General features: G+C 32.6%; 2 protein-coding genes across 2 annotated transcripts; both read left to right on the forward strand.

Moving 5' to 3' along the window:
• Window positions 1–5,905: 5,905 nt before the first annotated feature.
• Window positions 5,906–9,046, forward strand: LOC129876362 (G2/mitotic-specific cyclin S13-7-like). The gene is made up of 6 exons (XM_055951777.1): window positions 5,906–6,110; window positions 7,124–7,332; window positions 7,430–7,678; window positions 7,808–7,933; window positions 8,029–8,277; window positions 8,369–9,046. The coding sequence occupies exons 1-6, from the start codon at window positions 6,074–6,076 to the stop codon at window positions 8,888–8,890; spliced, it is 1,392 nt and encodes a 463-aa protein (XP_055807752.1). The 5' UTR covers window positions 5,906–6,073; the 3' UTR covers window positions 8,891–9,046.
• Window positions 9,047–9,605: 559 nt separating this feature from the next.
• Window positions 9,606–11,942, forward strand: LOC129876363 (transcription factor MYBC1-like). Its single transcript, XM_055951778.1, has 2 exons — window positions 9,606–11,362; window positions 11,501–11,942. The coding sequence occupies exon 1, from the start codon at window positions 10,417–10,419 to the stop codon at window positions 11,239–11,241; it is 825 nt and encodes a 274-aa protein (XP_055807753.1). The 5' UTR covers window positions 9,606–10,416; the 3' UTR covers window positions 11,242–11,362; window positions 11,501–11,942.

The raw sequence follows: 11,942 nt of genomic DNA on the forward strand, positions 1-11,942 counted from the left end.
AACATGAATTTTTTTTAAGACAATTTTTAAACAATAAAATTTTATAAATGTCATATTTAATGTAAGAAATTTCGACTTGTGACAGTAGTTTCTAAATTTTAGGTTGTAGCAATAACAAGCTTTCAAGTTATAACATATTTGAAAATAATATGCATTAATTAAAGTATTAAAAACGATATATATATATATATATATATATATATATATATATATATATATATATATATATATATAATAAAAAAAATGGAATAAAAAATGGTATTGTAATTTGTTACTATAAAAGTTGAGATTTCCATCAATCCTAAATATTAAAAGCCTGAATTTTCTCAATCAGTTGATTTGTTGTAATAGTAAAACGAATTTATTATCCTTGAATTACTCAATTCCTTAAATATAGAGTTTTATAAATGACCAGATATATCAATCCTTGATTTTCTCCATTTAGTTGGACTTTATTTTGATTGTTATCAATCTACTAATTAATATTCTAATTAATAGTATCAATCTATTGTTTTAGTTTCTCTTTCCTCTTTCTTTCTACGATATTTTTTTTATTGTTTTGAAAATTGATATCATTTTTTATTTTTTTATTTGAAAATCATTTTTTTATTTAGTATTCTTATTACTTAAATCTGTTTTATTTATTTAATCTCTCCTTAATATTCTCACACAATTTTCTCCCTTGATGTACCCACATTAGTTTTTTTTAAAGTTTTTTTTTCTTCCCTATTTATCTTCAATACAAATTTTATGTTTTCATCCATGATTTTAAATTAATTTATTTTTTTATATAAATTATGTAAAGTAACATTAAAAAAATTAGTATGAAATATGACAACGTTCATTCAATTTTGATTCAATAAGGAGATGATAATATGAAATTTTAATTAAAACTGGTATCTAGATTGAAATTTTAATTTGAAAAACACTACATACACAAAGTAGTAAGAATTAAATATTTTGAAATTTAATTTAGATATCAATTGAATGCCAATTGGATACCATGTGGATACCAGCAGCATTAACCAGTTTTAGTTTTTGAGTATACATATGAAAAACAATGCATACACAAAGGATTAAGTACTACACATAATAAATATTCTGAAATTAAAATTCATTGAGTTAAAAGACTAAAAACATCAAAATATGTGTTTGTCACAATTAAATAACTAAATTAAAATAAAAATAAATTATGACTAATTTTCAGCAAGATAATTTGAATATGTCTTCCTGTTGTATCCCTCCAGACGATATGTTCTGCAAGTAATATATAATTTCCTCTATTTGGAAATAACATACTTTCCTATTCCATCATAAATTTAATGTATTACATAACACCAAATAGAAATAACTTTTATGCATATTTTATATTAGATTCATGCAAATGCATATACATTTTATAACAAAGTCATATTAATTTCATACAAACTGTGAAAATACCTATATAATGGTACAATATATCAAATTTTCATACCATTTTAATACCACATATAACTATAAAATAGATATCGGAAAAAATAATAACATATTCTATAACTATACCAAAATCATAAATGTAGACGAATTAGAGATTAAGTATCAATTTTATGCTGATTATGAATCATATCATATCAACTTCATATCAAATTAGTATAAACTGTAAAGAAAATCAAAATATTATCACATTATGTCAATTACATGCCATTTATATACACAAAAAAATACATTGTGTACCAGTTTGTGATAATTACCAAAAAAGAGAATCAAACTAAATTTGTACACATTTTTCACATTTATATTCACATAAAAATACCATTTTCATGCCAATACATAAGTTTGTACTAAAAAAAATAAAATATATCAAATTCATAATAATTTCATACTAACTTCGATAACAGGGAATTAATACAAAAATTAAACCAAAAGCAACAGTAATTCCAAGTTTCCACCTTCCAATGGGCAGTAATGAAGTTAAAAATAGGACAAATGCCAAGAACATTAAAGCACTTTGATTGATTACTGCAATCAAAACCCCACATCAACCAGATGAAAAATTCGATCTTGAGGCTTATGACGCCTTAGTAAATTTACAAATCGGAAATGGCGTCGAGGTGTGATTGTTGGTGGCAGTACATGTGAAGGTCAATTGATGACCTGGAATGAATACATCATGCTCATTGGTCACACAATCAATTATTTTGGTAGATCAATCAAAATCATTGAAAACACAGGAAGCAATTCCACGAGTGAAGCAATCCATGCGACAGAACAATGATTTGCTGTAGGATTTGAATTAGAAAGTGTTTTGAATTATGTTGAAGAGAGAAGGTGAAGTAGAAAGAGAAAAAAAAACCAAAAGCACACGAAAAGGGTGAAAAATTTATGTGTGGGTTATCACCCAAGATTATAGTGATTTGATTTGATCTCATTAATGCGATGTCAGATTATATTCATCTCTCTCCACATAATTATCTCTTATTAATTGTGATCTAAATAAAATAAATTACAAAGGATTTAAGTTAAATTAATTTTAAATAAATAGAGATATGTTAAGATCTGAGAATTAAAATATATCATTAAACGCTAGCTTAATATAAATATTATTCTTTGAAAGTGATCATTCGTTTGTGTGTTGAGCAATAAGAAGTTAGTTAGAGGGGCTGTTACTGTTAGCTCTTAGTTTGTTAGGAAAATTGTTACAAAGTTAGTTATAGATTACTCTAGTTAAGTTAAATTAACTAGTATAGATGGTTAAGTCATTGGATACTTAGAACACACTCTATATAGTGTGATCAGCTGTAAATGTAAGTGTTGAACCATTATGATTTTAATATAATTCTGAGCTGCTGCTTCTCCTTCTCCTTCTTCTTCTACAATGGCTATCACCATTATTGTTGCTTAACATTGTGTACCAGTAAAATAGATGATAAATGTATCTCTTAAACTAGCTTCTAACTCACTTGTACTTAAAATAATAATTAAGTTTGAATGATTGAGAATATTGCTTCACCTAATTAAAGTACAGATTTGAATGTCACAACCACCATTAAAGTGAAAATTGAAGCAAACATATTCTTTTGAAGTGTAGTCATATAGTTACATTATCGAAAGATATTGTCAGTGAGGATCCAAATAAAGATGTGCAGGGCCAATATTGTTCAAAAGTCCCGATGAAAATCTTATTTGTGTGTGAAAAATATGTGTTTATAAAATTAGACGTACATTTCAAAAACACACTGCTAAACTCAAAACATGGTGTGCAAATTTTTGATTGCTATTAAAATGTAGAAGTAATTTTATGAATATTCAAAATTAAATGATTAAAGAAATAAAATGGCGGGTCAAGGAACTGGGCTGGGTCCATTCAAGCTGGGCTGGATTCAAATAATTATTGTCGTTTTACTCGTAGAATTTTGAATCTCATAACAATGATTATTTTCAATTACAAAGCCGAAAAGTGATTATTGAGCGCTATTTCTACAAGTATTTGACGCTATTGCAATTTGCAAATAATTTGTCTTTCTCCTGTTAACTCTGAAATTTCACAACAAAAAATAACAGCAACAACATACTCAAATATAATTTCATAAGTGGAGTTTGGGGAAAATAAAGTGTACACAAGTTTTACCTTTGCCTTGTTGAGATAGAGAGATTTTTTTCGAAAGAAACTCGGCTCAAGTGCAACAAATCAAAGTATTTACAAAAAGAATAAGACTAAACAAGCCCAATAATGTTGAGATAGAGAAATTGTATTTTCGAAAGATACTGACTCAAGTGCAATAAATCAAAGTATTTATAAAAAAATTATGACAGAACAAGTCAAATATCTCACACTTCCCCACTTTTACATGTCATAACGAGTTTATTATCAGTCAAACATTAAGACAATTGAGTGAACAAGAGATCACTAATGTATTAGTTGCATGAGTTGAATCTCAATGGTTTATGTCACATTTATACTGAGACTCTGTTTAATTTGAGTTTGTTTTATGCAGTTAAAACTCATTAAGAGGAAAGTGCTCTCTAACAAGATTTTTTTATATCTAAAAAGTGAATACAAACCTTTATTAAAATTAGAAAAATTTTATCCGTCTCACCACAATTCTTGTTGGCCGAATAAACCCAGCATACCTTAGTCCAATTAGATAGTTTTGGTAGTGAAAAAGTCACAACTCAAATCGTGATAAATAATCTTCCTAACTCATATAAACTTTGTGAAGAGAAAAAGAAAAGGTTTGGCATTCTTTAGACCCAAGCAAACTGGTGACAGGTTGGCCACAGCGGTATTCATAATAATAATAATAATAATAATAAAAAAATAACAGTTTGGTGCACTAAAATTCTCATTATGTATGTGGTATGGGAAAGAGCCGGATCATTACACCTTATTCGGATGGTTGCTATCCATTGTATTGTATTGTATTGTAGTGTTAGTTTAAATACAATATTTATTTTAATTGTTATTTAAATTTTATTGTATCGTATTGTTTAAATTCATCGTTAGGTAACGATGAAAAGACTTGTGTAACTACTGATTTGGTGTGATCGCGTCGTTATTTTCTTCTTATTTTCTCTTTATTTATTATTTAATAATTTTATTTTATCATTTACCCTACCTTTTCATAGTAGTTTTACCCCATACCCTACTTTCTTGTAGGTTTATCGTTCAGATCATGAGTGTGTGATATTATGTAATGACGGAGAACGATACAATCTATCCGAATATTATACTCCTTAAACAACACGGTAGGGTACAATACTTATACAATACAATATGATACGATATATTATAAAACTATACGTCATAATCATCCAAACAAAGTGTAAAGGTCTATTATATGCAATCTTAATCTGCCATATTCATGATATGATTAATTTAACGTTCCTTTATGTAATTCTATAAATAAAGCTATTGAGAATCACATATTATACATGTAAAAGAATAAGAAAACGCTCTTCTAGATCTCTTATCTCTCTACTTGTTTTGTTCCATATTTTAACTTTTTTTCATTTTATAATATGACAAGAATATTTATTTATTTTGTTATTTATGTATAAGAAGGGAAGTCTCGGCGTAATTATATGCCGTGAGTGTCAAACTTATAAAGTTATAATGATGAGAAGTAGTTGAGGGTCAATTATATATATGGAGAAGTGCAGCGAGAGTAATATTTTCTTATGAATATCCAAAATCATTCTATTATTTTAATACCGCACCTAACATTTTTTTGACGTTCTCTATTATAATTTGAATCCTAATTTACAAAGTTCGCACTGAAGAAATTATTAATCATATTTGAATTGGATTCATCTTGTTGAGTTCAATTTAGATTTATCAATTTGGATATTTCAAATTTTAATTTAACTTCAAGCTAATACGTTTAGTTTTTCTTTTTCTTTTTTAAAAAATGAACGTCTGAAAATAATGAAAATCAATGTAAATAAAATAATAATAAAAATCTAGCAACAAAAGCATTAAGACACTTATGAAGTATCATGTGAAAAAATATATATAAAAAGAAGAACTAGTTATTATTATTATTGACTAGCGACGATCTTTATAAAATTACGTGTAATTAAAAGTTTATAATCACAAATATCTATTTATAAAAGGAATGCGATTTATTAATACGGCGTCTTAGAATATTTCGATATCTTATAATTTTCACAACTTATAAAATTTTATGTTTATAAAAAAATATAACTTAAAAAATCTAAATTGCATATCAAAACAAAACTTATATTTAATAGGCTTTCGATCTGTTGTAGTATTAATAATCCCATCAACTAAATTAACATAATTATTTAATACTATCAGACCCAACGGCTAGTTTTAATGGAATATAGGAAACACAATTAACACCGTCCGATCTGTCTCTCATCTAACGTCTACTATTTCAAAAAGAAAAATAAGACCGTTAGAATAGAAGTGCCGATTCTACAGCTTCAAAAAGGGGTCTTCTTCTTCAGTGTAACAAAATCCACAGTTTCTCAGAGGCTTTCAGAGAGAGGTAAGGGGGAAATTGGGAAATTTCAGCGACATCTGAGTCGATAATCGGTTCATTCTTTTAGTGGGGATTCAGAGTTTTGAGAAATGGCTGCAAGAAATGTTCTTCAACAGCAGAACAGAGGTTAGAAACTGGGTTTTTTTTTTGCCTCATTTCTTTAATCATCTTTTGATTCTTGTTTTTGGGTTTACTTGTTAAACTGTAATTAGCATGTTTATTTATACCAAATCCCATTTTTTGTAAAGGGGGTTTATAAATTTGATCTGAGATTCCTCGTGTTCTTTGAGTGATTCTTTGATTATTAATACTGAACATGAAAAAGACAGTTTTTTTTGGTTGCTTTGATGAATTTTTGAGTGTGGGTTATTATCTTTTATGTCTGTTCTTGATGGTCTATCGGAAACACTAGGGGTAAGACTCATACATACCACCCTTTTTGGAACCCACTTGTGGGGTTTCAGTGGGTATGTTGTTGATGTTCGTTTTTGAGGAGTCTTTGGTTATTGCCTTTTATGTCTGTTCTTGAGGGTCTATCGAAAAGAGTCTTTTGGTTATTACCTTTTTATGTCTGTTCTCGAGGGTCTATCGAAAAGAGTCTGATAAGGGTAAGATGGCATATTCATCGCCCTTTTTGGAACCCACTTGTGTGGTTTCAATGAATATGTTGTTGTTGATGTCTGTTCTTGAGGGGATAAGGGTATGTCGAAAACAATCTCTCTACCTCATAAAGGTAGGGGTAATACTGCATACACAACACCCTTTCTAGATCCCTCTTCTGGGATTTCATTGGGTATGCTGTTGTTGATGTCTGTTCTTGAGGGTTACTTTGATTACTAATCCTGATCATGAAAAAGAAATTTGCTCCAATGTTTATACATATAGAGTAAATCTGATGTGAGTTTGGCATGTAATTTATTTGAAAGATTGCACCTTTCTCAATCGACATTATGAAAAAGGTATTAATATTTCATAGTCCTTTTGGCTATGAAACTACTAGAACCAACCACCCCATTTACCACTAAACTATACCCACTTCTAGTCTATATACAAATGCAACTTTTTTTGTAAATGGTTTGTTTGTATAGTTTCTATGTATTGATGAAGATTAAACAAAAGACTTTGTAACATTTGATCAGGTGAGGCAGTCTCTGGAGCCTTAAAGCAGAAGAATATGGCAGGAGCACAAGGGAGAAACCGCAAGGCTCTTGGTGATATTGGAAATATGGTAACCGTGCGTGGTGGCGTCGAGGAGGGAAAGCCACTTCCTCAAGTATCTCGCCCCATAACGAGGAGCTTCTGTGCACAATTGCTGGCTAATGCACAAGCAGCAGCTGATAACCAGAAGGTTAATGACTTAAAAAGTCTTAATTTTTCTTAGTATTTTTCAAACTTATTGAAGTTATACTAACAAAAGGGGTTGTTGGTTTTTAATTTCTTTGCAGAAATCAATGGCTGTTAATGGCGATGGACCGATTGTTGCTAATGGAGCTTTACCAGTTAAAGCTGCTGCAGCAGCAAGAAAACCAGCTCAGAAGAAAGCAGCCACTGTTAAACCAAGGCCTGAGGTGATTGAAATTAGTCCTGATACTGTTGAACATGTGAAGGAAAACAAGCAAAAGAAGAAGGTTGCTAATGACTCTTCAATGAAGAAAGCAGCAACTCTTACTTCAACTCTCACTGCTAGGAGTAAGGTGAGCATTATAATCCTCTATCACTCATATAATGTCATGCTTCGTTTATCAGTATCCTTACACATATATCCAGTTGAATTCTCACCATATATGAACTGTGGGAGTCTGATTTTTCTTCTGTTTGTTAAGGCTGCCTGTGGTCTGAGTCATAAACCAAAGGTCCAGATTGTGGACATTGATGCTACAGATGTGAATAATGAGTTGGCAGTGCTGGAATATGTTGAGGATATTTACAGCTTTTATAAGATAGCTGAGGTAGGATATCTTTTATACATTTTGCTTTTTGTTGTTCACAAATCTTGAAAATGTATAAACTATGGTTACAATTTAACATTTTTTATGTTACATAGAATGAGAGCAGAATTCATGACTACATGGATTCACAGCCTGAGATAAGTGATAAGATGAGAGCTATTCTGATTGATTGGTTGATTGAAGTACATCATAAATTTGAGCTAAATCAAGAAACTCTTTACCTCACCATCAATATCGTTGATCGTTACCTTGCTGTGACGACTACATCAAGGAGGGAATTGCAGTTAGTAGGCGTAAGTGCTATGCTCATTGCTTCCAAATATGAAGAAATTTGGGCACCTGAGGTACACTAATAAGTCCAATTATGCAAGTTACTTCCCCTTTTTTTAAAGTAGCCAACTAACAAACCAATTTGATGATACTGTACTTTTTCAGGTGAATGATTTTGTATGCATCTCGGACAGAGCTTACAGTCATGAGCAGGTTTTGGGAATGGAAAAAAGGATTCTTGGACAATTGGAGTGGTACTTAACGGTACCAACGCCTTATGTGTTCCTCGTTCGATTCATCAAAGCTGCTGTTTCTGATGCACAAGAGAATGTCGCTGTCTTGAATTCTTGCAATGTAACCTCAATGGAAAACATGGTTTATTTCCTGGCTGAATTGGGATTGATGAATTATGCTACAAATATCTACTGCTCGTCGATGATGGCTGCCTCAGCAGTCTATGTTGCTCGACACGTGCTGAGTTGCAGTCCTTTTTGGAATGAGACACTGAAACTGCACACTGGTTTCTCAGAGTCTCAGCTACTAGGTTGTGCCAAGTTGTTGGTGAGTTATCATATGGAGGCATCAGAACACAAGTTAAGGGTGATTTACAAGAAGTATTCGAGTTCTCATAGAGGTGCTGTTGCACTGAATCCTCCAGCCATTTCCCTGTTGGCTCGCTCTTCATGAATAAAAAGGAGGGGGGGGGGGGGGGGGGTTAGTTCTAAAAAAATTTTATTTCCTTGAAAACAATGCATTTAGATAGTTGTGTCTGCTGTCCAAAAGGAATAATTTCAGTTCCTTGGTGATATTATTTTGAGCAATTGGAAGCAATTTATTTGATCAACAATGTGAAAGTTATATCAAATTCTCTCCACCATAAAACTTGTGTTGGGTGGACATAGCCTTAAAAATGTTTGCAAGTTCGAGATTACTTTCGTTCATGCAATTTTATGTGTATTTTGTCTCCTTTAACAGATTCACTGGTGCATCTGAAGGTCGATGCGGATAGGACCAAACTATCTCAAACAACCTTTTTACTTGTGAACCTCTTTCAAAATATGTTGTGGGTCATTCCCCCAAAGATACAAGGTAAGAGGGCCGGTTATATGACTGAATCATGCTACAATGAAAGATCTTTATTCGAAACTCTTATATATTCAAAATTCCTTGATTTTCTAGAACAGATACAATCCATTTCCCGATGAACTATAACATCTTTTCCTTCAAAAATAGAGGTTATTTGGGAGTAAACTTCACTTAAACCACACCCTTGAACCAATAACACAAATACCTTTTCTTCATCTACCAGTAAGTTTAAAAATCTTGCTGATCAACCTTACAAAGACCCTCAAATTCCAAAAAGTAATCACATTAATTCCCCCTACCCCACCCTATCCCCCCCCCAAACTGCAACACCAGCTTCTCATCCCAAAAATTCCACAAAAACCTTGGAAAGAATCAAGAACAGTAACCATAATAAAAAGCTAAATAGGAAAAAACAAGATCCACCTCGAACAACCCCACCCCACAGGCAAATACAATCAAAATCACCATAATTGCACCCCCCCCCCCCAAACTGCAACACCAGCTTCTCATCCCAAAAATTCCACAAAAACCTTGGAAAGAATCAAGAACAGTAACCATAATAAAAAGCTAAATAGGAAAAAACAAGATCCGCCTCGAACAACCCCACCCCACAGGCAAATACAATCAAAATCACCATAATTGCAAATTTGGAAAGTCACCTCAAGTCTTCCTCAAAGCTTTTCTAGGGGAGAGAGTGAGAGAGAGGAGACCAGAAAAAGACAAAAAAATCCATCTCAGAACCAAAAAAAAAAAGAATCTTTCCGTAAAAGTTTACTTCTTTTTATCTTTATTACCTATGGTCTTCAGTTCATTTTTGACAATTAGTCCATGAATCCTAATTTCTAAGAAACCCCGGAAAAGAAAAAAACTTCGGAGCCATTTCAGAAAAATCACCAGTTCATCACAAACCCAGTCTCTCAAAAATACTGCTTTTCTTGGTCCATCAATCTGAATTCTCAAAAAGGAGACAAATTTCCATGAAAAATTTGCAACCCCATCTTATAAAAATCTTATCTTTTTCTGGTTTCATCTTGGTTTTCAGCTCAATTGTCAGTTGGTTAATCAATCTTGAAGTACCAAAAAGAACAGAAATTTCCCAAAAAAAATCCAAGATTTTGTAAGGGGAAATGAAAGAAGAAGATTCCAATTGGTTTACTAAATGGGAAGAAGAATTGCCTTCTCCAAAGGAACTAATCCCTTTATCCCAAACCTTAATTACTCCTAATCTAGCCATAGCTTTTGATATTCAAAACCCCAATACCCCAAATCCTAAAATATTACCACTAGTTCATACTCCTTCATCAGCGGAGTTCGAGTCGAACTCAGCTGAGTTGGGTGGCACGGCCGGTTCATCAGGGATTGGTGATGAACCTGCCCGCACCCTAAAAAGGCCTAGGCTTGTGTGGACCCCACAGCTCCATAAGAGGTTTGTGGATGCAGTTGCACAATTAGGGATCAAGAATGCTGTTCCCAAGACTATTATGCAGTTGATGAGTGTAGATGGCTTAACTCGTGAGAACGTTGCCAGTCATTTGCAAAAATATAGACTTTATTTGAAACGTATGCAGGGTCTTTCTAGTAGTGGCAGTGTTTCCGGGGCAGGGGTGGATCCCGCAACAGATCATCTGTTTGCGAGTTCACCCGTGCCAGCACATTTTTTGCATCCAGGGAGGGGAAATTCTGAACATTATATGCCATTTGTGCCAATGGCTGCAGTTGTTGGACATGTTCCACAACTTCAACAGCAGTATAGGCATTTCGTGTCACCGCCCAACAGGCAATTCGAGGTTCCATTCTTGCCTCGGCAGTCGCAGCATCCGGTTCAGAGAATGGGGACATCAGTGCATAGTAGTAGTAGTCCTGTGTTGCCTTCTTATGTTGAGGAGTTGGAATCAGCTACAACTGATAATGGGAGGAATGTTCTTACTTTGTTTCCAACTGGGGATGATTGACATTCGGAGAGTTGATTTCTTAGATGGTCACTCGTAACTCTTAACTGTTAACTTCTTCTGTCAATTTGGCTTATGGATAGTTCTGGAGACTGTTTTCGGAATAATACCTTTTGTTGGACAGGTGTGTTGTTTTGTTTTTAGTAACTCTCTACAGAGTCATTTCTGTTTGTCCCTTATAAAACTGTGAATTCACTTTCAACTTCTACCAGTGTAATTATGTTATAGTTAGCATTGTGGTTCTCTTGTTATCTCCCTGTAGGCTACGAGTGACGAATAATGACTGAGATGTCAATGTGGGAGCATTGATGTAGTAATTGGCCTCAGAGTTAGCAGTAACAACATTCTCTAAGAAAATCTGATCTATTCCCTGGTTGCATAAGAAGCGCACGACTTTCTGAAGATTTAGTATTTCTTGTTGATGTAAGTTGTTGTTTGTGAAGATATCATAACAGCAATCACAAATGAAACTAGGTTGATCAGATGAATACCAAATAGTTGTCGATAACAGGCCAACAGCCATGGAAATGATGATGCAACTACGTTCATTGGCTATGTTTCACGAGCTTGTTGTGTCATGTATAGGTAAATCCAGCTTGTTGTAAATTGAGTGGTCTCATTGAAGACATAAACACTTCGTTTGTTAATCTCTCCGGAGAGAGTAATGATTCTGATGATAATGTTACTCCATTGTTTATGTCTCA

Source organism: Solanum dulcamara, chromosome 12 (assembly GCF_947179165.1).
Source record: "Solanum dulcamara chromosome 12, daSolDulc1.2, whole genome shotgun sequence".
Classification (NCBI taxonomy): Eukaryota; Viridiplantae; Streptophyta; class Magnoliopsida; order Solanales; family Solanaceae; genus Solanum; species Solanum dulcamara.

Coding starts and splice junctions, on each gene's coding strand:
- LOC129876363 (XM_055951778.1), top strand. CDS start 10,417: ATGAAAGAAGAAGATTCCAATTGGTTTACTAAATGGGAAGAAGAATTG.
- LOC129876362 (XM_055951777.1), top strand. CDS start 6,074: ATGGCTGCAAGAAATGTTCTTCAACAGCAGAACAGAG. Junction 6,111..7,123: donor TCTTCAACAGCAGAACAGAG/GTTAGAAACTGG, acceptor ACATTTGATCAG/GTGAGGCAGTCTCTGGAGCC. Junction 7,679..7,807: donor CTCTCACTGCTAGGAGTAAG/GTGAGCATTATA, acceptor CTGTTTGTTAAG/GCTGCCTGTGGTCTGAGTCA.